The sequence below is a fragment of the Plecotus auritus genome, assembly GCF_963455305.1.
Source record: "Plecotus auritus genome assembly, chromosome: 9".
Classification (NCBI taxonomy): domain Eukaryota; kingdom Metazoa; phylum Chordata; class Mammalia; order Chiroptera; family Vespertilionidae; genus Plecotus; species Plecotus auritus.
Genome location: NC_137783.1, coordinates 155,888,993 through 155,915,504, shown reverse-complemented (window position 1 = coordinate 155,915,504; position 26,512 = coordinate 155,888,993). Strand labels below are relative to the sequence as shown.

Sequence of the window (26,512 nt, the reverse complement as noted above, 5' to 3'; positions counted from 1 at the left end):
GCGGAGACCACCCAGGCTGGCCCCGAGAGTGGAAGGCGGCGGGGAGAAGGTTGCTTGGCAGAGTGAAGGCAGAAGGTGCAACCCGCCCTTCCCTGCCTCTCCCGGGCTCTCAGCCCTCCTGCAGGAAGCAAGCAGGCAGGCCCGACCTGGCCAGGTCAGGCCAGGCAGGAGAGAAGGGCCCAGGGCTTCGGCCCCCACTCGGCTGTCTGCAGTGGTGATATGTCCTCCTTCTGCCCCCAGGACATTGTGGCTGGAGACATGAGCAAGAAAAGCCTCTGGGAGCAGAAAGAAGGCTCCAAGTCTTCGTCGACCGTTAAGGTAGAGTCTGTATGCAGTGGTGGCGGGGAAAGAGGGTCCGCAGGCGAGAGCCACGAGGGACCATCCTTCACGCATCGAGGAGGGCTTCCCGGAGGCAGGATCATCTCCCTTCTGCCATGCTCACCTTTGCTCTCGGGCTCCTTCCCCGACAGAGCACCCCATCTGGGAAGAGGTACAAGTTTGTGGCCACCGGACACGGGAAGTACGAGAAGGTGCTGATGGACGAGGGCTCGGGGCCCTAAGCCTCCCCTCTCGGTGAGTCCAGGGCAGCGGCCGTAGCAGGTGAGTCATGGGTGACGTGGACTGTTCTGGGAACGTGGTGGCACAGACAGGGCCTGCTTGTCCATGTTACAGGTAGCAAAGGTGCCCGTGAGGGCCAGATGCCCAGCCTCAGAACTGGCCAGAACCCAGCCTCCTCTGGGTCTTCCACCCCACCTGACATCAAACCCCGTGGCCTCGGCTGCTCGGCCATCCTCCGAGGGGGGACTTGACACTCCCTCTCGGGATGAGGCCGTAAGGTCCCAGCTAAGCTCCCTGGGCCGGTGAGGTGGCCCGGCTGCCCCGAGGCTGGTGTTGTAGAAAACTGATGGGAGGATGAGGCGGGGCCCAGCCAGTAGTGGGCTGAGGGTCTGAAAGGAGCCAGGACCCTGGTCTTGTCCTGTCCCAGCCACGACCTCCCTGGTGTCCACTCCCTTCCCACCAGCGGAGCAGTCAGAAAGGTGACCCGCTGCCGCGGAGTGACACACTTTTATTTGTGGCCTGGGTCCCAGGATCCACATACAGCACCCATTAGGTCCTGGGGTGAGTGGGGCCTCCGCCCCTACCTACTCCGCTCCCCTCCTGAGTCCTCTCCGGGGCTGTGGCTGGAGGCCTCCCCAGGTCCCTCTGTGTCCCTCTCCCATTCACCGCAGTGCGTCGCCCAACCTGTGGCCCTCCTCCCTCACTCCCTGCCTCCCAGGAGACCCGGGCAGGCACTAGGTGTGAGGTCAGCCTGCCCAACTCCTGCCTCACGTGGACTTGGGCCCCTTCCTTCCTACCCTGAGCCCCTGCCCCTCCACACATGGGGACCACCTCCTCCCTACCCCCTGCTCCAGCCTCGTCCTCTTTCCCCTGACCCTGACCCTCCTGACAGCCCTGCCACCCCGGGCTCCCGCAGCCCCCCGCTGGCCCTTCCCAAGTCCATGCAGCCTCTTCACTGGCTGTGGCCCCTCCTGTCCATCGTAGTCCTGGGCTCAGGGGCCGCCCCAGCCGGCCGTTCACCGGAGCCTCCAGCCAGCCGCCGTGCGGTTGAAGTTCTTGGGCGCGGGGCTCAGCTCTAGGACGGAGGGGACTGTGGGAGGGCGCCGGGTGGCCACCTCCTGCAGCTTCCGGGCATTGAAGCGGGGTCGACACAGAAAGGGCAGGCGGCCCAGGCTGGGCAGGGTGCACACCCCATCCCCGGGCCCTGCCTGGCTGTTGTGGGACTCGGCCACCGACATGCGGTACAGGACCGCGTCCCAGAGCTTGGAGGCCCGGGAGGCAGGGGGCCGGGGCGCTGGGTTCAAGGTGGGCTGGGGCGCCGGGTCCACGGGGGACTGAGGGGCCAAGTCCACGGGAGGTTGGAGGGCCGGGTCGGTGGGAGGCCGGGGGGCCGGTTCGGTGGGGGCCGTCTTCTCCTGCTCCATCTGCTCCGCGCTCCGCTCCAGCCTCAGCAATGGGGCCTCTTCCACCTCCTCCATCAGCTGCTTCTTGAGGCGCACCCACCCACTGAGCCGGGGCTTGGGCGCAACTTTGGGGACAGGGCAGGGGTGGGGGCCTGAGGGCGAGGCGGGGGACCAGGCCCCTTGAGGGCTGGAGAGCTGCTGGGCCTCCGCGGCGGGGCCAGCAGTGGGGGGCTCCTCCGGGTGCTCAGCCTCGGGGGCCACAGGGGCTCGCCTGGCAGGCGAGGGCCCCAGCGAGCGATAGGTAGGTGCTATGGGTACCACAACCCGGGTGTTGGCCTGTCTGGGCCCCGCAGCCAGGAAGCCAGGGGGCGGCCTGGGCACAGGGGGCGCCTCCGGCCAGGGCTTGGCCACCTGGGCCCCAGTAGGAAGAGGGCGGATGTGGGCCACCGGGACCAGGGGCTGGGCTCCGGGTGGGCAAGGGGCTGTGTCTCGGTCCTGGCCGCCAGACCCCCCATGAGGGGCCATCGGGGGCGGCTCAGGGGCCCCGGCCCCTGGGGATGGCGCCAGCTGGATGTGTACCTGGCTGATATGGGTGTCCCCCACGGCGGGTGCTGAGACATGGGCAAAGCCGCTGGGTCCCCGGGCTGGGGCCGGGGTTGTGAGCAGGGGCCCCGGGGCCGCGAGGGGAGAGGTTCGGCTCCTGTGCGGGGGGAAGCTGAGGGCGAGCGTGGACTTCTGCAGGGGTGATGGCACACGGTGGGTGACGGGGGCGTGGGGGGCGCGGGGCAGGGTGGCCGCCACGTGCGGGGCCTGGGCGGGGTGTGGGGCTGTGGTCTCTTGGTCGTGGCTGGCCTCGCTCACGGGGGACAGGCAGGTGCGGAAAGCCCCTGTGGGGGCTGAGGGCCCTCCCCCGGCCCCCCTTTTCCAGGCCGCCTTCCTCAGAAGCTTCTGCAGAACCAGGTTGTCCTTCCCGGGTTTCGGTAGCAGGGGCGGTGGGGGTGCCGGGGCCCCCTGGAGGCACAGGCCCTCTTCTTCAGGGGGCATCGAGGCAGCAGAGATGAGCATTGTTGCACTCTGGGTGGGGAGGGACAACCATCAGTTAGTCCTCTCTACCCCCGGCCCCCCTCTGGAGGGGGGGGGACATGGCCCCCGAGTCCGGAAGGACCATCGGGCCCTGCTTCCTAGCCCTGGGCCCCCGCCAGGTGCGCTCTAGGCACGTCTGTCTGCATCAGCAACTCTGTGGGCGGCTGTGCCGTCACTCGGGTTAGGAACGAGCCCACAGGGGCCCAGTCGCCGGTGGGTGATGAACGAGGGCTGGAGCACAGCTGGGGCTGGGAGACCCACCGGCCAGCTCCAAGTGGGGGGCACGTGCTGGGCCGGGCGCCCGTGAGGGCAGGAAGAGCGCCCGCCCGCAAACGCGTGAGGGGCGCCGTGCCGTCGCCGGCCCGACCACAGGCGCGTCCGCTGCGAGCCAGCGGTGAGGGTGGCGGCCAGGGGCTCCGAGCGAGGGGCTGCATCATCAGAGGTCGAGTGGCCTAGAGGTGGGAGCAATTTTCGCTGAGCTATGCTAAACGGGTCTTCCCGCAGACCTCCTGGCTGGGGTGGTCCCGGCCAAGCCGCCCCGCCCGCCCTGGTTTCTGGGCGCCATGTGCTAGCAAGGACGTTGACAAATGGTGTCTGGGCCGAGCCAGAGGCCGCTGGTGTGGGGGAGGAGGGAGGCCTGGGGGCCGCTGGCTCCGCCAGGCAGGAATGGATGGGCCCGGGGAGGGGTCTGCCCAGGGGCTCAATCTGGGCTGCTGTCTGCCTCTGAGAGGCTGGGACCCCAGCAACCACAGGAACCCCAGTTCTCTGTCTGGGGGGCTGCCAGGCCAGCAGTGATGGGCAACATTTTCTGGGTCTTGAGTCCGAGCGAGGCCAGGGCTCAAGAGCTCAGCCTCCGGGTAGCAGACCTCCAAGGGGGAGGCAGGACTGGAGCAGGGGCTGCTCCTGGTGGGGGGGATTGTGGGTAGGCCAGGGTGGCCACCAAAGCGGGGCTGGAGGCTGGATGGGGCAGGGTGCCCCCTTGGGACTGCAGCCTAACACCCCCTCGCCTGTGTTTCAGCTGTCCTGAGCCGGGTGCAGGCTGGGGGCTCCCTCCACAACCCCCACCCATGCTCCCAGGGAGTCCAGCCAGATGCCCACCCAGCCCTGCCGAAGAAGCCGCTTCCCATTGCCTGCCTGGCTGCCCACACCCCTCCAACACCTGCCACTGCCACCACCTCTGTCCCTGGACCTCCAGCCTCTCTCCCCTCCGCTCCCTGACCCACCGGCTCTGCCTCTCACAGCCCGGGAGGAATGGGATTCTCCCTGGTGCTTGGCTAAGGGGACCATCCCCAGAGGCCACACACCCTCCAGGAAGGGGTATCCTGTGCAGAGAGCACACCAGCCAGGGGACAACCCCGTCAGGAGCCACCGATGCCTGTGCGGGACACTCCGGCCCTGCGTCCCTCCCTGCCTCCTGCTTGCAGCCCCTTCATTTGTGCAATAAAGCTCTTTCTGTCCCCACACGCTGGCCCTTCGCTGCTCACTAACTGGGGGGGGATGGACACGGGAGCAGGGCTGGCCGGGGGGCAAGGGCCATCCCTGACATGGTGGTGGGACCCAGGTCTCTGGCCTCTGGATTCAGACACCCAGTCCCGTCCCATAGCTTCTGGGATTAGACTCTTGGATCTGAGGTGTGTGATGGCCTAAATCCCGGCACACATGATGGGTGGGGGACAGCTCCCCTCTTCCAGAGTGTCTGTGATGTCTCCCCCTTGACTGGCCTGAGAGAAACTTCATAGCACCCAAAACAGTGTGCCCCTCTGGTCTGTGTACCCCCTGAGGACAAGACCTGCCTTGGGGTCATGCCCCATCCTAGCACCCAGGAGTTGCTCAGTGAAGGTTTGATGTATGGACAGATGTCTGAATGATGGATGGATGGATGGATGGATGGATGGATGGATGGATGGATGGACAGACCTGTGGGTGGCTAGGTGGATGGATGGATGGGTGGATGAATGGGTGAATGGATGATGGATGGATGGATGGATGGAAAGACAGACCTGTGGGTGACTAGGTAGATGGATGGGTGGGTGAGTGGATGGATGGATGGATGGATGGATGGATGGATGGATGGATAGATAGAAAGACAGACCTGTGGGTGGCTAGGTGGATGGATGGATGAGTGTATGGATATATGGATGGACAGATGGATGATGGATGGATGCATGAAGAGATGGATGACTGGGTGGGCGGTGATGGGTGGATGAATGGGCAGATGGATGGATGATGGATGGATGAATGGATGGATGGGCCTGTAGAGGAGTGAGAGGTAGATGGGCAGGAAATGGTTGTGTGAAGAGTAAATGGGAGAGGAGTTGGAGAGGTGGCCAGATAAACACGTGCTGCCCAGAACAGTGGATGGCTGGCTGGGTGGGTGGGTGGATACATGGGTGGGAAGATGGATAGAGATGGATGGATGATGAGAAAGGAGGGAGGGAGATAGACAGTGATCATGGATGTATAAAAATAAGTGGGTGGGTGGGTGAGTGGACACATGTGTGAAGTGGGAGACAGAGTGGGGGACCTCCCTGCTCCCTCTCCTCTCACGGGGCTTGCACTTGGCCTGACTTTGGGCCCTGCGCCCTCCGTGTCCGGGGAGCCCCTTACAGAGTCGGTGGGACCTTGGCCTGGACCCTGGGTTCTAGGTTGGCTCTGCTCAGAGCCTCCGTTGCTGAAGTCCTCCTGGTCAAAATCTGCCAGCCTCCAAAAAGACAGAGCAAACATGTCAGCTCAGAAGTGTTAAACCCAAAAAAGTCCTGGCACCTTTTCTCACGCTGGCCCACCTCTGAGGCCGTGTCAGGGACATGGTATTCTCTCCCTTCCCACAGCTGGATGGGGCCTGAGCTGAGGATAGCGGGCAGGCAGCACAGGTCTACATCTGAGGAGTGTGCCGGGACCAGGAGGACCACCTAAGGGGAGAGAGGCAGGTGGGGTGGACAGTGCCAGGGAGGCAACCAGCCACACTGCTCTGACCCTCTCAGCCCCTGTCGGGGTTGTCCACACCTGGCCCAGTCTGAGTATCACTGATGCCCACTGCTGCACTGACTCAGGACCAGGGGGTCAGAACCTGTCCACCACTGAGGCCAAGAGGTTCAGCGGGATCACTGCCCAAGGGGTAGCTTGCTGTCCACCCACCCACCCATCTATCCATCTATCCATCTATCCATCCATCCGTCCGTCCATCCATCCATCCATCTATCCATTCATCTATCTATCCACCCACTCATCCATCCATCTATCCGTCCATCTATTCATCCATCCATCCATCCATCCATCTATCCATCCATCCATCCATCCATCCATCTATTCATTCATTCATCAATCCATCCATTCATCCACTCACTCACCCACCCATCTATCCATCTATACATCCATCCGTCCGTCCATCCATCCATCCATTCATCCATCTACCCACCCACTCATCCATCCATCTATTCACCTATCCATCCACCCACTCATCCATCCATCTATTTATCCATCCATCCATCCATCCATCCATCCACCCACCCATCCATCCATCTATTCATTCATTCATCCATCCACTTATCCACCTATCTGTCTGTGCATCCATCCATCTATTCATCTATCCACCCACCCACCCATCTATCCATCTATTCGTTCGTCCATCCATCCATCCATCCATCCATCCATCCATCCATCCATCCATCCATTCATCCATCTATCCATTCATCCATCTATCTATCCACCCACCCACCCATCCATCCACCTATCCATCCATCTATCCATTCATCCATCCATCCACCCATCCACCTATCTGTCTGTGCATCCATCCATCATCCACCGGGAGTGAGGCCCCGCCATCCGTTCTCTTACCTGAGAGGCCTCATCCCCCCCCCCCCTGCTCCGGGCACCAGGGCCCACGTGTGGGAGGAAGAGGAGCCTGATCTGTAGATCGCCCAGGCACCGGGCATGTGGGGCGGCAGCTGCATGGGGATGGGAAAGTACCATGTCAGCAGCTTGCACCTGGGCCTGGCAGAGCCGGAGCCCAAGGCCTGGCAGATGCAGCCCAGCTGGCACCAGCAGTCACCCAGGTCAGTTCAGGGCTCTCGGGCCATGTTCAAGCTCCTTGGGCTCCAGTACGCCCAACCACGCATACTGGGGGCCAGGCCAAGATCTAGGGACCCCTGCCTTCCCCAAGGTCACTCCAGGAACAGCTGGCACCAAGACACTTGGGGGCCGCCCTCCCCGGCTCTGCCCAGCCCACCCGCACTGTCCCGGGCGAGGACCTGCAGTCAGTCCTCCCACTCTTCCTGGAGTGAAGACCAGGAGCCACCACAACCCGGGCCGGGCCATCCCTGCCCCTGCCTCAGTGCCCTTCCCGCTCCCCGGAGGCCCCTGCCCTGCCCTGCCCCCTTCCGCCACCCCAGCCCGCCAGGCCCGGGGACGAGTGTGGATTACCTGTGGAGGCCCTCTGTGTCCCGCCGCCCGGCCAGCAGTGCCCGCTGGTGTGTCCTGCCGTGCCGTGGGCCTGGCGCCTGAGGGGAGGTCACTGATGCCCGAAATAAAACCTGCCCCGTCCCTCTGACCTCAGCGCCCGCGCTCTGGCTCAGCCCGCTCACAGAGAGCACCTGCCAGGGCCCACGCCGCTGAGTGGGCAGCCACCCTCCTCTGCTGGCCGAGCGGGGCCACTGCAGGTGCAGCCCTTGGGAGCCCCCTGGGCCCGGCACGGGGCAGGGGCAGCGGGCAGCTCCCTAGGTGCCTGGGGCTTCCCAGGCCACGCTCCAGCAGGGCCTACAGACAGCCAGCTGCCCCGACGCTGTCCCGTGCAGGTCCCTGCCTCGGTGCTTGGGGAGGTCCCAGGGCTGTTGGCAGAGCGAGAGGAGTCAGTCTGAGGAGCGACAGCACCCCCACCTTGGGGGCGACAGCAGGGGGCCGCTCAGGGCTTACAGAGCCCACTGGGTGGAGAGTGGGTGTGAAGTGGCCAAGGGTCAGGGCTGCGTGTGGCCCAACAAACCCTTGCCCACCAAGGACCTGGACCGGTGCAGGGGAACTGTCGGGCCTGAGGAGCCCAGAGTTCCGCCCAGGAGGGTAGGGATGTCCCCAGCAGCTCCGGCCTCTGGGGCTCCCCACGGCCGAGCCCTTGGGGAGGTGGGCAGGGAGGGCCTCTGTCTGCCTCCTCTGGCGATGGACCATGGGTTGTCCCTGCCTCCCTAGGGTCCCTGGCTTTATCTCCAACCTGCAGGGACTGCGTGGGTGCAGCAAAAGCCTTCCAGGGCCTCCGAGGCCTGGGGCGGGCACGGAGCGGGGCAGGCCGGGAACGCCAGCTTCCCAGGCAGGTCCCCCTGCCACCCCTGCTGCTGAGGTCCAGAGGACAGTGGCCTCATCTGTGTCTGCCTGGCCTGCGCCGGGGTCTGGAAGGAGGTGCCAGGCTGCTCCCTCCCCTCAGGCCCTTGGTTTCCCTAATTCGAGGGGCCGGGCCGTGGGGACCATTGGAGGCCAAGCGAGCTGTGTGCTGGCCGGAGGGTGCCACCTGGAGTCCTGAAAAGCAAGGCGGGGATCCACGGGCATGGCCGAGCCCACTGTGGGGGCGCACTGAACCCGGCTGGGAGCTCCGGGCTGAGGGCAGGGGGGTGGCCCTGGCCTGGGGACCGGGGTGCCAGGCCTAGCAGGTGCTCATCCCTCTCACCTGAGTACTCCCCACACCTACGTGGCCTGTGCCCGGAGGACCAGGTCTGGCCTCGCTGCGGCCTGTATGCGAGGGGGGCCTGGTTGAGGATTCGGGTCCTCCCCTCCACGGGGGTCTCCAAGCCCTGGCCGCTTCCTCGGAGGGGCAGGTAGGTGGGCCAGGGCACTGTGTAATGAGCACCCCACTGTCACCTGGAACAGAGGGGCACCTGGGCTGGGGGCCCCCCACCAGGCTGGCTCAAGGAGAACCTTGTGTGTCCCCGGGGGCACCCAATCCCTTCCTTCATCCTCCTCAGCCGCTAAGAATGTGCCCGCTGTCGGGGCAGTAAAAATAGAAGCTGACACCTCCTGGGGGCGGAGGGCGGCCCTGCTCCTCAGCAGACTCGCCCCCATCCTCACCTCCTTGGGCCTCCTCCTGGGCTATTCCTATACTTGGTAAGGGACCCGCGTGGGCCCGGCCCCGGCCACCCAGCCTTGGCCAATGGGCTGCTGGGAAAGATCAAATGTCACTATAACATAAGGGTGTGGGGCCGAGAGGGCAGCGCCCTAGCCGGTCCTGTCCACAGGGAGCTGCAGCCCTTTCTCCAGACTCAGCCAGGTGGGGAGGCCGGCGCAGCTCAGCGGCCGGGCTGGGCGGGGCCTGCATGCTGGGGCCTGGGCAGCCGCACCCCAGGCACCTGCTGGGGTCCCGGGACTGGGGTGCCAGGCCGCCCTGCTCCAGGAGTCTCAGTTCTAAGGGTAGCGGCCGGGGGACCCACGGGAGCACACTGGGGTGCCCCCGAGGCAGCGGAGGCCCAAGGAGGATGGGGGGCCTTCTGGGAGGTCCTGGGTGAGAGGGGGGTCCCCAGGCTGGAGCTGGAGAGAGCTGAGGGTTCGGAGACAAAGCGGCCAAGAAGGCTGCCTCCTGGGGCTCCGGGCTAAGGCCGCCATTTGTACAGACGACACCCAGGCGGGGGCTTGTCCAGGCCACCGGGAATGGCCCCGGGCGGGGTGGCTGGGACCCAGGCAGCCAAGGACGGGAGCGGTCAGGGCCGGGGGGAGGTGCTGGGGGGACTTGGTCAGGGCCCACGGCAAGTGAGTGGCAGGGCCTCCTGTGTCCCCCATCCCGCCCCCCCGCCCTCCCAGCTACGTCTTGTCACCCGGGAAGGAGGGTGTGTGTCTCCCAAGGAACGCTGACCTCAGAGGCTATTTCCACCCCCGCCCTCTGAGGGAGGGGCCGCGGGGCCAGCTGGCCTCCTCTTGGCTGTGGCGTGCCGTCCCTGCCCCGAGCACCCTCCTTGCGCCCCCCCCCCCATGGACAGGGCGGGGAGCAGGATCCCTGAGAGTCAGTGTCCCCACGTGGGTGTGGGCCTTGCTGCCTCGGACACCAAGGAACCCCAGGAGCTCTGGAGCCCCCCCAACCCCCGGGTGCCCCTCGGGCTCCTCCAGAAGGACAAAGGGACTCGGGCGGCCTGTGGGCCTACGGGGACACGGAGCAGGGCCGGCCTGGCAAAGGCCCGAGCGGGCAGCTGCCCGCAGCCCCCCTCCCACCATCTTGGGTTTCTGGGCAGAGGCGTCTTGGCTGACCCGGGTGCCTATTTCTAGACCCCTCAGCTGCCACCGGCTCCTTAAAAATAACCCGCGTCTGGCCTGGGGCTGTGCCCGCCCCTCTGAAGGAGGCTGACAGGTGTTGGGTGCTGCCAGGGCGAGAGGTGGGCACAGCAGGGCCAGGCCCCGGCTCCCCCTGACCCTCCAGAGAGTGGCCCCAGGGTCCAGGCTGGTGTGTGTGTGGGGGGGGGGCGTGGAGGCTCGGGAGCCGTGAGACCCCCCTCCCACTGAGGACGTGGCCGGAGGCTGTAACTAAAGGGAGCAGTGGATTCCAGGAAGCAAGTTGGGGATGGGAAGGGCCTCGCTGCCTGGAGGGCTCTCGGAGCTGCTGCTTAATGATGCATGGAGCTGAAATTGCTCTGGGAAAAGCAGCATTCCTGACCGAGGCTTTGCAGAGCTGCTCCCACCTTAGCAATGCGACGTGCGTGCATTTTTCGATGATGAACGCGTGTTTTTCTTATACAAAGCTCCCCCGGGGGGGCCGTAACTATTGTCTTCGAGGGAGCTGTAATGGGCTTCAGGCGCTGGGCTGTCTCAAACCCCAGGCCAGCAATCTCCTGCAGCTGCTCGAGCGTTCCCAGGCCCCCGGCCGCCCCGGGCGTGAGCGGTGGCCAGCTCTGCCGGAAAACGGTCCTCGAGCACGCTGGCCCGGCGCCGGCCACACCTGGACACGTGCAGCCCGGACACAGAGCGCCCCGCAGACACTGACAAACTCAAGAGCACGCACGGGGCCTGGGAACGCGGGCGGGAGAGCCGGGGGGTGGGGGGAGGGGGCCGTCCGCTCAGTCCTGCAATGCACGTGTGTATGTGTGGGGGGGGGGGCGCGGGGGACACAGGGAAACGGCCCCCATCTGTTCCCCGGAGCTCAGGGCGCAGGCGGCTGCCTGGTGGGAGGAGGGAGAGACAAAGGGACAGCTCGGGCACCTTGTGATTCGGGAAGAGGGATCGCGAGGGCTGTGGGGGCACAGGGGCCTCGGGGCACTCGCGGGAGAACGTGGGTCCTTGCAGGAACCCGTGGGTCAAAGAAGGGAGCTTGGGGCTCACACCAGGAACACGGGCTCTTGTGGGGGCGGTGGGTGGGAAGACCAAGGAGCCCCCACCTCGCCCCAAAGGCAAGACGCCCCAGAGCAGCTTGGGGCTGTGGGGGTGGTGGGGGGGGACCGCACAACCTTCCAACATCCCGCCAGGGTAGGAAGACGGGACGGTGGGTCTCAGCCTGGGGCCTTGGCGGAAGCAAGAGGCCTCGTGAGGCGGCCCCCAGTGTGGGAGGGGGCCTGCCCAAGGCCAGAGCGGTGGCCCTTGACCCTGCCCGCAGATGTGCCCTCCCACCCCCAGCCCCTCCCCATTGAACCCCTCTGGACCGAGGCATCTCCTAACTCGGGCCTTGGTCTCCCCGCAGAAACACCCGCCACCATGTCGGACGAGGAAGTGTGAGTAGTGGTCGGAGAGCCCCCCCGCCCCCCCCCCCCCGCCTGCCTGGGGACCCCAGGCCCTGGCTGTGTTTGTGAGACGCCCCTGAGCTGAGCAAAAGCCCCTCACACTCTGTCCCTCTCTCTCCCCACAGTGAACAGGTGGAGGGTAAGTGTCCGTGCTGCTTCCCCTCTGCGCGGCCCCCAGGGACCTGCGTGTCCCGAGGTGTGGCTCTCCTGGGACCCCTGCCTGCAAGCCCTAGGTTTGCCTCCTTCCGTGGGCCCTAGATTCCCGCCCCCCCCCCACCCCCACGCCGCCTGCCCGCACCCGAGGCCTCCTCCTCCTGAAAGGTGACGTCCTCGAGATGTGGGCCCTTCCGAACCCCGCCTGCACCCCACCCAGCCTGCACCCCAAGGCAGTCGGGCAGCCCTGCCCCAGGGAGCTCTGCAGGCCCCACCATCTCCGCCATGCCCCCCCTAGTAAGACAGAGGTGCCCAGGCTCCCAGGCCCCCCGAGAGCCACTGTCACCCCCAGAGCCGCCTCTTCCTCTGGGGCCCGGCCAGCCCCAGGGTCACCCCGCTGACAGGCTCTGTCCTTTCTTCTCCCCGTTGCAGAGCAGTACGAGGAGGAAGGTACGTGCGTAGCCCCCGGACTGGCCCTTTGTCATCCGCTCCATCCGCGCGGCCTGAGGACCTTGGGCCCCTTGGAGCCCAACAATGAGCCACCTCCTTCCTCGCCATCCATTCCCGTTCGCGGTCACGGCTGACTTCCCATCTCTTTCACTGATTAATAGACGCGCACGCATTCATCATTCATTAATCCTTCACCCTCATCGCGCAGTTCGCTGGGACTCGGCCATTAACACCCTCCCCTTCGTTAATATGCAGGGTCTGGAGTGCAGGCCCGGCCCTGTGTCCCTCCGACTCCAGCTCGCTCTGGCTCCGCACCCCCTGCCCCCACCCCGCGCCGTGGGTAACCTTCGGGCCCTCCTCTGAAGCCCCCTCCCTCGCCCGCCCGGCTCTGCCTCCGTGGGAAATCCGGGCCCTGCCTGGGCGCGCACCTGGGAACCGTGCGGGGAGGCGGTTCTCAGGCTCGGAGGGGAGGCCCGGGGAGCCCTGGCACCCTCTGGGCCTTGGGAACGCTGGCCTTCATGCACCCTCACCACAGGCCTCTCCCGGGAGGCCTTCCGCATGCTCCGTTCGGAAAATACTTTGAAAACGCTTGGCTCCCCTAACGACGTGAGGGAAGCAGTTCCCTGTCTGCGGAAAGCAGAGGCTTTCGGAGCGGGACACGCGGGCCTGGGGAGCCGATCCTTAACGGGTCACCTTCGGGCACACCCAGAGGCCGCCCGCCACGCGGCGTTCTGCTGGGTCGGCGTTCTCTTGTAACACGGGGGTCTCGTCCCCCCGTCCTCACCTCTGGGACCCGCAGAGCAAGACTGAGCCAGACCCTCGGTGCGCAGACGCCTCGGGGTCGGGGTGGGCGGCAGGCCCTGGGAGGGCAGAGGGACTCGGGGTCCCCAGAGCCTTAGGAGGTGGCCCTGCAGAGGCGGCTGAGGCCAGGTCTCTGAGCCGCTGTCATGCCGCCTCCTTCCCCGCCAGCCCCGTTCGCCACTAATGACTGTCCTTTGCCCCTCTCTCCCTCTCTCCCTCTCTCCCTCCGCTCCCTCCGCTCCCGATGCTCCGGCTCAGAGGCCCAGGAGGAAGGTGAGTGAGCCGGTCCGGGGCCTGGTTCGCACCCTCCCCGCAGCCCACCTGCCCGCGGGCCAGGGCGTCACAGTGGCCCACCCGGGGGGCTGCCGTGTGACCCTGGCCTAACCCTCTCCTCTCTCCTCTGCCGCCCGCCCCTCAGCCGCAGAAGTCCAGGAGGAAGGTATGCGCACACAGGACTTCTGGTCCCCATGTGGGGCCCGGGCCGAGGCACCAGCCAGCCAAGGGGCCCCCCATGTGGCCCCCACATAACACACTAACCACTCCCCACGCTTGACCAGACTGGGGGGCCCTGAGGACTGGGCACGCCCCTGGGTGGGTCACTGGGGGGGGGGGTGCTGGACCAGATGGACCAGATGTGAGACAAGGCCTGGCCTCTTCCTCCTCAAAGAGAGGTGGGTGACGGAGAGGCTACGCGACCTCTGACCCCTCGTCTGGGTCAGGGCCCCCGGTCAGCTCTGGGTGAGCAGAGGGCCATGGGGAAACCGCCCCTGCAGCCGGCCTCGCCTCGGAGTGAGGGCTGAGCCCCCGCCCGTGCATCGGCCCCCGGCCACCCCTGCACCCTGCCCAGGAGGCCCTGTCCGTCCCGGCTCCTGGTGCCACCGCAGTGCAGCCCCGAGCGTGGCCTCTGGGCCCGGCATGGACGTCCTCCCAGGGGCGTGCGGACTGGCCAGAGCCTCAGCGCCCATCCCCACGGCCAGGGCACTGACGTCAGAACAAAAGCTAGAGCCGGGGTTTCCCCGTGTGCGAGGCAGGGGTAGGACTGGGGTGCCCGCACCCGGGCTCAGCACTGACCGTGTCCTGCTCGCCTCCTGCATGCTACCCCTCGGCCGCGGCCACTGACCCTCACGCGTGGTGACCGGCTGTGTCCATTAACCTCGGATCCTTCCTCCTTTGACCTCTGACCCGTGGTCTTGCCTCTTGTTCCGCGCCCTCCTTAGCCCCTGAAGCTCATGAACCAGGTATGTGCCGTGACTTCAGTCCCGTGTGGGTGCGTGTGCACACGTGGCCATGTGTGGGTGGAGCAGGAGCCTGGCTCCAAAGGAACAAGAGGCCGTGTAACCTACTCACAGTGTGGTCCTGACCCCTGCCCCTGCCTGTCCCTGCCCCCGCCCGCCGCGGCCCCCAGTCACAGCGTTCTCTCCCCTCTCTCCCCACATGCGCTGCGTCCGCCCGTCCATCCGCAGAGGAGGTCCAGGAAGGTATGCTGTCTCCGTCCCAGGCCGAGCCGCTCCCTGCTCCCTCCTCCGTCCCTCCCTCCCTCGTTGCCTGCCTGTGTGACTCGCCCCCATTCCTCTGGGCTGGGACCCAGTGGGGACAGGTCGGGCCTGGGGTGCTGGCTCCGGTGGGGCTCAGTGCGGGGTTCAGGCTTCCTCCTGCCCCCCATCCCAGCAGGGAGCATACAGGGGTGCGGTGAGGCCCTTCCCAGGCCGCCAGCAGGAAGTTGGGGGTGGCCCATCTGGAGGCCAAGCCTAGGGTAGGGTCTTTGGGGGATGGTGCTGGGGTCCACCAGGATGGGGTGGAGAAGAGCAAGGAGGAGAGGCAGGGCGGGAGGCCTACACCCTGCCCCAAACAGCAAACCGGAGAGGGGACGTGAGAGGTGGGGCGGGGGGGCTGGGGGGAGGAGGCGGCGAGTGAGTGAGGCCTCGCGTGGGGCTGAAGCCCGAGTGGGGACGGCAGCTCCAGAGCAGCAAGTAGGCGCGTGTGGGGTCCCAAGGACCATCCGTCGCCGGTGTCAGAGCCTGAAGTGCCCGGTGTGAGGAGCCCCCCGGGGTGAGGGGCCCAGCCAGGGGCCCCGGTGGCCTTCTCTTCATGACGCCTCGGCGAACCCCAAGCATGACCCCCACACTGCCTTCCCTTCCCTGGACTCAGAGAGGCCCCCGGGAGACCAAGGGACCTGTGTGGTGGGAGAGCAGGCAGAGGTGCCCAGGGACCAGGCTTGTAGGGGCTGAGGGTGCCCAGGCCACCAGCCCCAGCCCCGCCGCAGACAGACAAAGAGACGACAGGCGGGGACGGGGTTCCAGGCCCCCGCTGCCCACTGCGGGGGCTTTGCAGCACGGCCACTGCCCCCCAGCTCTTGGCCTGGGCCCGCCCTCGCCGACGCCGGCCCCGCCAACCGCTCCCCCAGCCAGGCCCCTACAAATGCCCAGCTCCTCAGCAGCCCTCCTTCTGCCCCTCGACCAGCTTCCTGCGTGCAAAGCGCCCCCGCCGCTGGCTCAGGCTCATGGCTCACCGGCCCCAGGTGCTGGGTGAGGAGGACGCTGGGCCCCCTGCAAAGGACTGTTTGCTGGTTCCTGAGCCACTCCTGAGCTGGGGGCACATGAGGGGCACCAGGCCGGACCCCACCCACGCCCAGGGGCCTGCTGGCTGCGGCCAAGGGCGGAGGAAGAGCTGGGGGTCAGAGCGGGTTTCTCAGCCAGGGCCGCCAGGCCAGCTGCAGACCCGGGCGGTGGCCAGGCCAGCCGGGACCTCCCCGGGCCCTGGGTGCGGAGGGTCAAAGGATGTAGGCGCCACGTGAGGGCAACCCGGTCGGCCCGGCAGCTCGGATCTGCAGGCCCCGGCAGCGCGGAGGCAGAGAGAGGAGGAAGGAGAAGCCCCTCCGGTCAGGGGCAGGTCCCTGGGGAGGCAGCCCCCACCCCTACCCCGGGAGGAGCGGGCCTGGGCTCCGTGGCCTCGGGCACGTGGTAGACGCTCCAGCCTCGGTGCCTGAGCACCAACAGGCTTCATAACCCGAAGGGCTTCAAGGACCCACTGGGCTTCAAGCCAGCGAAACCTAGCAGCTGGGCCCCAGAACGTGCCCCCAGAACCGTGCCCCCAGCCAGCGGCCACACGCATGGCCACCCAGGGTCGCCTCTCACCTCAGGCCCAGGGCAGGCGTGGGGGGTGTCTCCCAGGCCACCTGGCCCACAGCATGGCCACATCCCGCTCCAACCCCCCTCCCACCCCCGGACAGCCGTCTCTGGCCCCCAGCTGAAGGCACTAATGGGGTCCAGGCGCTGCCCCCGTGCCTGCTGCCCCGTCCCTGCCCGTGTCCTCGCTCCGCCAACGCTCCGCAGCCTCGCTGGCTTCTCTCTTGCATGTGCGCTTTGCCGAGAAGACGCCGCGGAGGAGGAGCGGGAGGACGAGGAAGGTAAGGGCCTCGGTGCCGTGATGGTGCCCGGAGAGGGGAGGACGCGCTTCCCGCTGCCCGCCTGCGCTCCGTCTCGCCAGCTCTCCATCCCTCTCCCTCCAAGGACCGGCCAGGCTGCTTGGCACGGCCTTAGTCGCAGGCCAGGCTGGGGCCTCACGGCGCTGTCCCCTCGGAGCATCTGCAGACACGGGGTGCAGGGAGGGGGTCGTGGGGACCGGCCAGCAGGCAGGAGCCTGGGCAAGGGATGCTCTCTCCTCTCCCCTCTGCCCCGCCGTCGCCCTCCATCAGACCCCCTCCTTCCTTATCCAGCTCCCCATCCCCTCCTGCCTCTCTGGTCTTCCCTCCCCCACCCTCCCCTTTGCCCCCAAGTGCTTCTTGCTTCTGCTTCCTCCTCCCTTTCACCCCTTCTCCCTCTTTGTGTCCTGGTGCCCCCTGAACTCTCCTCCCCAGAACCCACAGGGACTTCTTCAGACCCAGGGTGGGGACGAGCCCTCTTCTTCTGGTGTTTGGTGGAGTGGGTGCTGGCTCAGCTGCAGAGCAGCAGCCGGGGGACCCCAGGGGCCTGCAGGCAGTTGGGGACCCCAGTCTCACGTGGTCTCTCTCCCCTCTTCCCATGCTGGCTGGTGCCGTGGTGACCAGAGGAGAAGCCGAGACCCAAGTGAGTGTGGGGCCCAGGCCAGGCTGGAGCCGGGGTGGGGGGACGCGGGCTGGGGTGTGAGGCTGGAGCCGGGGTGGGGGGACGCGGGCTGGGGTGTGAGGCTGGAGCCGGGATGGGGGCTGGCCGAGTGTGCAGGCTGGTTGGGGACCAGGTCACCCAGGAAACCGCCACCCCCAGGGCTGGGGCCCGGGTGCCCCTAGACCCATGGTCGACAAACTGTGGCTCGCGAGCCACATGTGGCTCTTTGGCCCCTTGAGTGTGGCTCTTCCACAACATACCACGGCCTGGGCGCGTCTATTTTGAAGAAGTGGCGTTAGAAGAAGTTTAAGTTTAAAAAATGTGGCTCTCCAAAGAAATTTCAGTCGTTGTCCTGTTGATATTTGGCTCTGTGGACTGATGAGCGTGCCGACCCTGCCCCAGAGGAAGACGCTGTATTTGGCTCCGTGGGGGATGTGTTGGCACCCAAACTCAGAGAAAGTGGCCTCTCTGTGGCTCCTGGACCTGGAGCGGAACCTTCTAGCTGTCCCGCGCAGGCATGCTGAGAACGGGGTGATTTGGGGCAGTCTCCCCCACAGCCGGGGACCAGACTCTACCTGGGCCCTGGGCACTCTGTCCCCAGGGACAGACAGACTCGCGTCCCGTGGGGCCGCGCTGCCCTGGTCGTTCAGTGCAGGCCAGGAGGACTGACCGTAGGGCAGCCCAGCCCGAGAAAGGAAGGGGGACTGGAGTGGGGGAGCAGAAGCATGGAGGGGGGGGCCATGGCCCTCCACGTACCCCCTGGGCCTCCCTCACAACTCCCCTGTGTTGTGGGGGCCTCCCAGGACCTGAGACAGGAAAGAGGCACAAAAGTGGGGTGCACGGGAGGAGGGTCTTGTCCCTGAAACCCACTTGGGAGCCGTGGCGGGCCCAGACCCAGGCTCCATGACCTCCCGCTGCCCCGGGGCCTCCGAGCCCCTGCGGCTGGAACCAGGGCCCCAGCTGGGAGGGACCTTCCCGCCTGTATCCCATTTGTGAGATTTCAGGGATGTTTTTTTAATCCGAGTGTTCTGACTTCTCCGCCGATAAGCACGTCAGCCACAGCCCTCGGGACGTGACTGCACGGCCGTGCCTGTGTGTTCCGCAGGCTGGAATGCGGGGCCTCCGCACACGCCCGCCGCGGGCTCCACGGGGGCGCCGGGCGCCGCGGAGCCAGCACCTTCCCATCCCTGCCACGTTATTTGTCAGCAATGTTAAGCAAAGCTGCCGGATCACAAGATATTTTCTAGTTTTAAAAAAATGTTTGTGTTTTCATTATGAAAATAAAACACCTCATTAAAGGAAATTTGGAAAATACATAAAAGTCCACTGAAGAAGAAGAAGAAGAAGAAAAAAAAATCATCTATAACTCCCACCCAGCCAGCCAGACTGCGGGAAAGGGGAGGAAAATAAAAAAAGGCTTATTTCTTCCTACTCTTTCCATGCATTGGGCTCGGAAAAAAAGATTTCAACCCGGAGCTGTTTTTCAAACCCCGGCCTGTCTCTAGACCCTTGAGTTGTGCTTTTTTTTAAAAAATGTAGCACCATTCATAAGTATTTTTCCATGTTTTTACATCGTCTTCTTAAATATTTTGAATGGCCACATAATATTCCATCAATCGGACAAACCATAATTTTCCTAACCGTCCCTCCAGCGCGGCCGAGCCGCCTCGCCCCGTGCTTTACTGTCATAAATAACGCGGGCGGAAAGCATTTTCTGTCTTTTCTGGCTATTTCCCTAGGCTTCCTTCCCAGAACTGGAATTAATGGGTCAAAGAGTATGAACGCTCTTAAGGCTTTTGACGTCCCTGCCAAATGGCTTTCCGTGAGGGGCTTGCCAGCGCGGTCTCCGGCGTGGACTCCGTGAGCAGGGCCCGCGCCCCACACCGCTGCGCCGCCCGGGGAGCGCTGATGGATGAGAAGGGGGCCTCTCAGGGCTGTTTTCCTTGCATTCCTTTGATTACTGCAGGCAAAGCTTCCCCCTGTTTGTTAAACTGGTCCTCTTTCTTCCTTCGGAGGAATCGGTGGCTTACGGCCGCTGCCCACTTATCGGAGGCAGGCCTCGTTCTGTTTTCTTAATCATCCGTTTGCATAAGGATATAAGTCTTCTCTGTATTTGCTGAAAATATTTTTCTAGTCTGGGTTGGGTTTTCTTTCCCCCCTCTTCCATTTCTGCCTTTTTTTTTTTTCTTCTTCACATACATAAGTTTCTCATTTGCGTGGAGTCATCTGGCCACCTTTCCCTCAGCGGGACCTTCTGAGCTCAGAAAACCCTTTCCCGGTCCAGCAGTTTGATCGATATTCAGTTCCTCTTTCTTCCACGGCTTGTTTTAAAAAATTGTTGTTGTCGTTTTAACTCTTTGCTCCATCTGGAATGCATTGGAGGTGGGGGCGGGGAGGCTGAGGGCCGCCGGGTTGCGGGGCGGCGGGGAGGCAGGGGGGGGGCGGGTTTGCTTCTTCTTCAAACTGCTTTCTGCCCAGCCCCCCTTCCTCCGGGTCCCCAGAAAGAAAGATGAAAGTGGGGCCGCAGAAAGGCCAAGGGTCGAGAGGGCGGTTCCTGGCCACGGAGACGGGCGACCCCCACGGCGCCTGCGGTGACCACCCTGCCTCTGGTCTGACCTCCTGGCATTTGTTTATTTGTTTGAGGACGAAACCGAGGGTGTCCCCCTGGACGGATGGGGGTGGGAAGCCCTGAGATGGACAGGCGTTGGCCACCCAGAGGGACACTAGAGGTTGACGCCTTCTCCAGGGGGCCGAGCCACCCTGGGGACAGGGGGTTATCCATCCGTTACGATGAAGGTCAGGGCTCTGTTGTTGAGCATCATCCCATAGACCAAAAGGTCACTGTGTGGATTCCCCGTCAGGGCACAGGCCCGGGTTTGCAGGCCCAGTCCCCAGTGGGGGACGTGCAGGGGGCAGCCGATCGATGTTTCTCTCTCATCCATGTTTCTAGCTCTCTCCCTCTTCCTGCCTCTCTCTCTAAAATCAATAAAAACATATTTTAAAACTTAACAAAAAAAAAGACAGAGGGCATGCAATGTGCCCTCAGCCAGGTGCCAGGGTGAGAGGGTTGGAGGGCCAGCCTAGGGCCAGGCCAGCTCTCCTGGGGGGTCCCCACTTGTCCTTGCTCATGAGCCTCTCTCTTTTCCAGACTCACTGCTCCTAAGATCCCGGAAGGGGAGAAAGTAGACTTCGATGTAAGTTTGTGGAACCTGGATCAACACGTCTGCATCCCCAACCCCAGGCCACAGGCCTGACAAGGTCACCTCTCAATCATCCAGAGCCAGGGCTTCCCGACCCCCGGCAGTCCTGCTTTCATTCATTCCTGGACCAGAGGGAACCTCTCCCTCAATGACATCTCTCTTCCCTTTTCTCCATCTGTCCTCCTGCCCATCACCCATCCACTCAGCTAGTCACCAATCCATGTTCTCACCTACCCATCCATCCACCACCCATCCATCCACCACCCATCCATCCACCATCCAACCACCATCCATCCACCCATCCATCCACCATCCATCACCATCCAACCACCCATCTATCTACCATCCATCCATCATCCACCATCCACCATCCACCATCCACCATCCACCATCCATCCACCATTCAACCACCATCCATCCACCATCCAACCACCATCCATCCACCATTCAACCACCCATCTATCCACCATCTAACCACCATCCATCCACCATCCAACCACCCATCTATCTACCATCCATCCACCACCCATCCATCCACCATCCAACCACCATCCATCCACCATCCAACCACCATCCAACCACCATCCATCCACCATCCAACCACCATCCATCCACCATCAATCCACCATCCAACCACCATCCATCCACCATCCAACCACCATCCATCCACCATCCAACCACCCATCTATCTACCATCCATCCACCACCCATCCACCCATCATCTACCATCCATCCACCATCCATCTATCCACCATCCACCATCCAACCATCTATCCACCATCCATCCATCCACCATCCATCCATCTATCCACCACCCATCCATCCACCCATCCACCATCCTTCCACCATCCTTCCACCCACCACCCATCCATCCATCATCCACCATCCACCACCCATCCATCCACCCAACCACCATCCACCATCCATCCATCCACCATCCACCATCCATCCATCCATCCATCCATCCATCCATCTATCCACCATCCATCCACCCATCCATCCACCATCCATCCACCACCCATCCATCCATCATCCACCATCCACCATCCATCCATCATCCACCATCCACCACCCATCCATCCACCCATCCATCCACCATCCATCCATCATCCACCATCCACCACCCATCCATCCACCCATCCATCCACCATCCATCCATCAATCCATCCATCCACCATCCATCCATCATCCACCATCCATCCACCATCCATCCATCCATCCATCCACCATCCATCCATCCATCATCTACCATCCATCCATCCACCATCCATCCACCATCCACCCATCCACCATCCATATGTCCCTCCAACAAATTATCTTGCTCACCCGTTTCCTCTCTGCCTGGCTCCTGCAGGACATCTCAGGATGGTGACAGGGCCTTGTCAGAGCTAGTCCATCCCAGGGGTTCCTGATGACTTCACAGCTGTGCGGGGCCCAGACTCATCCTCGGGTGGGGGGGGGGGTGTCCCGTTCCTACTCTGTGACTCGGGGATCCTTTGTCGTGTTCAGCTTTGTGGTGGCTGGAGGAGTCAGGGCTGCTTTTCTGGAGCACAGGGAGGCTGGGCGGGATGGAGGTGCGAGGAGGGTGGGGCTGATGCCGCTTCGCCCACAGGACATCCAGAAGAAGCGGCAGAACAAAGATCTCATGGAGCTGCAGGCCCTCATCGACAGCCACTTTGAGGCACGCAAGAAGGAGGAAGAAGAGCTGATCGCGCTCAAGGAGAGAATCGTGCGTGGGCAGTCCGGGAGGAGGTGGGCGGCGGTCACTTTCCGAGGGGCCAGGGTTGGCCGGCTGGGCTGACCCACTCCTCCGGCCGCAGGAGAAGCGCCGTGCGGAGAGGGCCGAACAGCAGAGGATCCGCGCCGAGAAGGAGAGGGAGCGCCAGAACAGGCTGGCGGTGAGGCCTGTGCCCTTCTTGCCCCCCAACCACAGGCCCGCGGGCACGCCAGGGCACCCGCTCTTTCTGCTGCTGAGGGTCCCCAACCTTGGCCAGTGACCAGAGCCCTGCGGAGCCCTTAGGAGAGGGCACACCCTGACCAGGACTGGAGCCTCTGGAGAGCGCCAGCCTGGGCGGTCCGGGACGCCTGCGGGGAAGGGCAGCCTGGCCCGGCCCTGAGTCGTGGGACGGGGTCTCTGCAGGAGGAGAAAGCCCGCAGGGAGGAGGAGGACGCCAAGAGGAGAGCCGAGGACGACCTGAAGAAGAAGAAGGCTCTGTCCTCCATGGGCGCCAACTACAGCAGCTACCTGGCCAAGGTGAGCGCAAGCTCAGGGCCCGGGCGCCTGGCTACCCGCATCCCCGGCCTCCGGACTTTGGGCTGAGCCATGCAGCGTCCCCTCCTGAGTCCGGCCCCTCGGCCGTGTCCCCCCAGGCTGACCAGAAGAGAGGCAAGAAGCAGACGGCCCGGGAGATGAAGAAGAAGGTGCTGGCCGAGAGACGCAAGCCGCTGAACATCGACCACCTCAGCGAGGACAAGCTGAGGTGAGGGGGCCGCGCCCAGGGCGGTGGCGGGGAGCCCTCTCCGAATCCACCGCCTTGGGGTCTCGTGAGGTCGCCGGGGCCGGCTCTCGGTGTGGCCGGAGCAGGACCGAGGGTGGCCAGGGCCCTGCCTTCCGGGGCTCAGCTGGCCCAGCCTGACTTTGCCACTTCGTAGGGACAAGGCCAAGGAGCTGTGGGACACCCTGTACCAACTGGAGACCGACAAGTACGAGTTTGCGGAGAAGCTGAAGCGCCAGAAATACGACGTGAGTACAGGCGCCTGAGCCACCCAGGTCTCTCCCGCCAGCCGAGCGCCCACGTCCCCACAACCCCCGGGCCTGGCCCCACGCGCGGACCCTGCTCCTCCAGGAGACCCTGAGCGATGAGCACTCTGAGGGCGGCCCCAGGGAGCAGCGGGCAGGGGCCTCAGGCCCAGTTTCTGAATCATCGGGGCTCAGACAGGCCCCGTGCCACACGCCCAGCCCTGGCTCTGGGGTGTCCTCCACACAGGCCTTCTCTGCAAACCCAAGTCCCAGCCACAACGACCCCCAGAATCTGCTTCCTCAGAGCCCCTGCGGACCCCGCCCAGGTCCCCTCCTCAGCTCAGAGCAGGCCCGGTGCTGTGCACCCCACCCTGCTGCTGGGGCCGGGGCGGGGAGTGCGCCCTGGGGAGGGCGGCCCCGTGGAGTCTCCTGAGAGGGGCTCACCATCCCTGTGCCGACCCTGGCCCTGGCCCGAGTCTGCGTGCACCTGGGAACGGTGCCGGTGCCACTGACGCACCGGCCGCTCGCAGACCCAGCCACATCCAGCCTCACAGCCAGGCCTGGTGCCTGCCCCTCGCTCTCCCCGGGCCCCTGGGGAGGCCGGTCCAGGCTGCCACCTCCACCAGCCACTGCCTAGAGGGTGTTGGGGGGGCCAGAACCCACAACTGGGCGAATCCTGGCCCTTTCTCAGGAGCCCTGTGCCCTGGACAAGTCACCGGTCCTTCTGGGCCCCGGTTTCCTCGCCTCCAACAACAGGAGGATCACCTTACCCTTCCTGCTCCCCGCCACCCCACCCCACCCCGGGGGCACACACTCCTGCAGGCCAGCAGGGCCGGGCCTGGGGCAGCGCAGCCCTCTCTCCACGCTCCCCACTGGGCTGCCTGCAGGAATGGGCTTCACACTCCCAGAGCCAGACCGACCTCTCCCTCCTGACGTGCCCGGTCACGGCCCTCGAGGGTCCCGGGGCGGGAAGAAGCACAAGGGTCCTGGCCCGGGGCCAGCCCAGTGCATGGCGGGGCCTAGGCCTCAGCCACCCACCCAGCCCGTAACCGTCTTGGTCTTTCCAGATCATGACTTGCCGGGCCAGAGTGGAGATGCTGGCCAAGTTGTAAGTAGCCGGGTCCACCCAGGCCCAGGCTCATGGTATGTGGTGCACGGTGAGCCTCTCGCATGGCAAAACCCTGGGTCAGAGAGGATGTTGGCAGCAGCGGGCATGGCGGTGACGGAGGCCTCGCCTCTCCGGCCCTGGCCTCTCCTTCTGCCTGCACCCCGCTTCCTGGCGAGCCTGCCCTCTTTGTGGGCAGATGGGGACGGGCCTCGGCCTCCCCTCGGGGCAGTCAGGAGGAGGGAGCCACTGGGCCGAGGAGCGCAAGGCGGCTCTGAGCTCGGCGGCCACCAGAGGCGGGGGCTCCGTCCGCAAGCCTCCCTCCGCCATGCCCGTGCCCACATCCCGCCGAGGCAGGAAGGTAAGTGCCAGCTCTGGAGCTGCTGTGTGGCACGGCCCAGGTCTCAGTGCACCAGCGACAGTAAGTCGGAGCCCCAGGGCCACGGCACGGCGGGTGTCCTCCAGCCACAGGCACAGTAAGGGAGCGCGCGGCCCACGGGGGCCCTGTCCGGACGCGCCGCGGTAAGTTGTCCGTGTTGTTCACAGATCACCAACCTCAGGAGCCGCATCGACCAGGCCCAGAAGCAGTGAGTAGCCTGCCCCACGCCTTGCTCTGCGCGGGTACACAACCCAAGGGCCTGGCTGCCCACCCCCCGGGACCCAGCGAGTCGAGCCGGTCCCAGGGGTAGCCGGCCTTCAGCAGAGCAGGGACAGGACTAACTGGCCGCTCAAGCTAACCTGGGGGCCCACGCCCTGGACCCCAGCCTCCTGTGCACACTGCCCCGGCCCAGGAGGACGGCATGTGGGGGAGGCCAGCAGCGGGCCTGGCAAGGCAGCTGGTCTCCTGGACATCCAAGCAGTGTGTCCCTTCCAGGCGACAGGGGACAGGAATGAGGAGGCCTGGGCCTTGTCACCAGGCGCTCTGTGAGCCTGGTTCCTCAGGACAGTGAGCCTCTGTCTGTAAGACTGGCCCCCAAGGTCCATGGGCCCCATGGCCACACTGCTGGGAAGCCCCAGAGAGCCAGGCCCACCCTGGGCCCGGCAGCCGCTGCTCTGCGCTCTGGATCCTGAGCGGTCACGCTCCAGGGAGAGCAGGCGGCTTGGAGTTGGAGAGTTTAAGGTTTTTCTGCCTCCTTACTGCTCCCTGGGACGGGCCTCCCTCCCTGGCTCTGTCGTGTGGGGCAGGGGCTGATGCAGGCCCCCGAGAGCGGGCCACTCAGCAGGGTGTGCATGTGTGTGTGTGCAGGTACATGTGTGTGCGGGTGCGTGTGCATGGGTGTGCATGCGGGGACCTGCATGTAGGAGCTCCCCGGCTGCTTCCTGCAGGACGGGACGAGGGCGCGGCCTCTCCAGAAGCCAGCCTCGGGAACCACACTGCCTTCCCAGCCAGGTGTCCGATAAGGCGCCTCCCGGCCCACACACCCTGGCCCTCGCCCCCACCTCGCCCCGGGCACACAGGCATGCAGCGTGCCTCAGACAGAAGGGGCAGGCCCCTGGGGACCCCCCAGCGGTGGTGACCGCCTGACCCCCGGTCCAGCTCTCACCAGGGGCCAAGTAACCGAGGCTCTGGAGCGAGACAGAGGCCACCCAGGTCCCGAGTCCAGAGCCCAGGCCTGTCCATCAGCTGCCCCAGGAGCCAGGTGGCTTGTTCTTTCCCGAGCAAAGTCGCTGGGGAGCCCGCCGCCCTCTGCAGAGAGCTCCAGGGCGGGCTGGGGTCGGCCCCACGTCAGGCCCCTGGGGCATATAGGGAGTTGGGGGGGGGGTCCCAGCGCTGTGCCAGCCCCTCTCCTAACACTCTAACTGCCTCTGCACAAAGCCGCCCAGGGCCGGCCCAGCCTGGCACAGGTGAGTCGCTGCTTGGATGGCGCCAGGAACGTGTGCCGGGGGCTTCAGGGGCCGAGCCAGGCCCCTCGCCCTGGCAGCAGCCTGGGTGGGCACAGCTGTGAGGACTGGGGGCTGCCGGACGATGGGGAAGGGGTCGGCCAGGGTCCTGGACACACCCTGATGCTCAAGACCAACTTGCTTCCCATTTGCAGCAGCAAGAAGGCCGGGGCCACGGCCAAGGGCAAGGTCGGCGGGCGCTGGAAGTAAAGCAGCCAGAGAGGCCCCCCGAGGCAGAGACCACACGCCAGGGCAGCCCCCGTGGTGGCGTCTGGCCCCCAGGCCTGGGGGCGGGGGGCTGGCTCCCGAGCACCCCCCATGTCCCTGTCCTCGCGGCCCTCCTCCCCTGGGGTCTGTGAATAAAGCTGTCAGACTCCCCTCCAC

At 65.0% G+C, this 26,512-nt stretch overlaps 3 protein-coding genes across 36 annotated transcripts in view; 2 read left to right on the top strand and 1 right to left on the bottom strand.

The window, feature by feature from the left end:
• Positions 1-11,707, top strand: part of LSP1 (lymphocyte specific protein 1) — a 40,495-nt gene extending 28,788 nt beyond the window's left edge. For 6 of the 7 annotated variants that reach the window (XM_080688557.1, XM_080688559.1, XM_080688560.1 and 3 more), the window contains exons 9-11: positions 241-318; positions 471-600; positions 4,063-4,507. In XM_080688557.1, coding sequence (XP_080544683.1) covers positions 241-318; positions 471-560 — 168 coding nt within the window. In that variant the 3' untranslated portion in view covers positions 561-600; positions 4,063-4,507. Of the gene's footprint in view, positions 1-240; positions 319-470; positions 601-4,062; positions 4,508-11,676 lie in introns of those variants that run through there. The other variant, XM_080688558.1, reaches the window with a different exon arrangement.
• TNNT3 (troponin T3, fast skeletal type) lies at positions 501-26,512 on the top strand. Of its 28 annotated transcripts, XM_080688567.1 has the most exons (16): positions 9,223-9,288; positions 11,677-11,707; positions 11,842-11,912; positions 12,302-12,323; positions 13,539-13,559; positions 14,338-14,367; positions 16,491-16,526; positions 17,166-17,184; positions 20,351-20,396; positions 22,015-22,131; positions 22,223-22,300; positions 22,543-22,656; positions 22,773-22,882; positions 23,055-23,145; positions 24,210-24,250; positions 26,284-26,512. In XM_080688567.1, the coding sequence occupies exons 6-16, from the start codon at positions 14,361-14,363 to the stop codon at positions 26,336-26,338; spliced, it is 714 nt and encodes a 237-aa protein (XP_080544693.1). In that variant the 5' UTR covers positions 9,223-9,288; positions 11,677-11,707; positions 11,842-11,912; positions 12,302-12,323; positions 13,539-13,559; positions 14,338-14,360; the 3' UTR covers positions 26,339-26,512. The 28 variants fall into 28 exon arrangements, with proteins under 28 accessions (XP_080544710.1, XP_080544696.1, XP_080544693.1 ...); XM_080688565.1 differs by lacking the exons at positions 11,842-11,912; positions 12,302-12,323 and having other exon boundaries at positions 9,225-9,288; positions 11,677-11,733; XM_080688568.1 differs by lacking the exons at positions 11,842-11,912; positions 12,302-12,323 and having other exon boundaries at positions 9,234-9,288; positions 11,677-11,725.
• On the bottom strand, positions 1,460-3,155 carry PRR33 (proline rich 33). The gene has a single exon (XM_080688556.1). It carries the CDS (start codon positions 3,024-3,026, stop codon positions 1,575-1,577), a length of 1,452 nt encoding a protein of 483 aa, XP_080544682.1. The 5' UTR covers positions 3,027-3,155; the 3' UTR covers positions 1,460-1,574.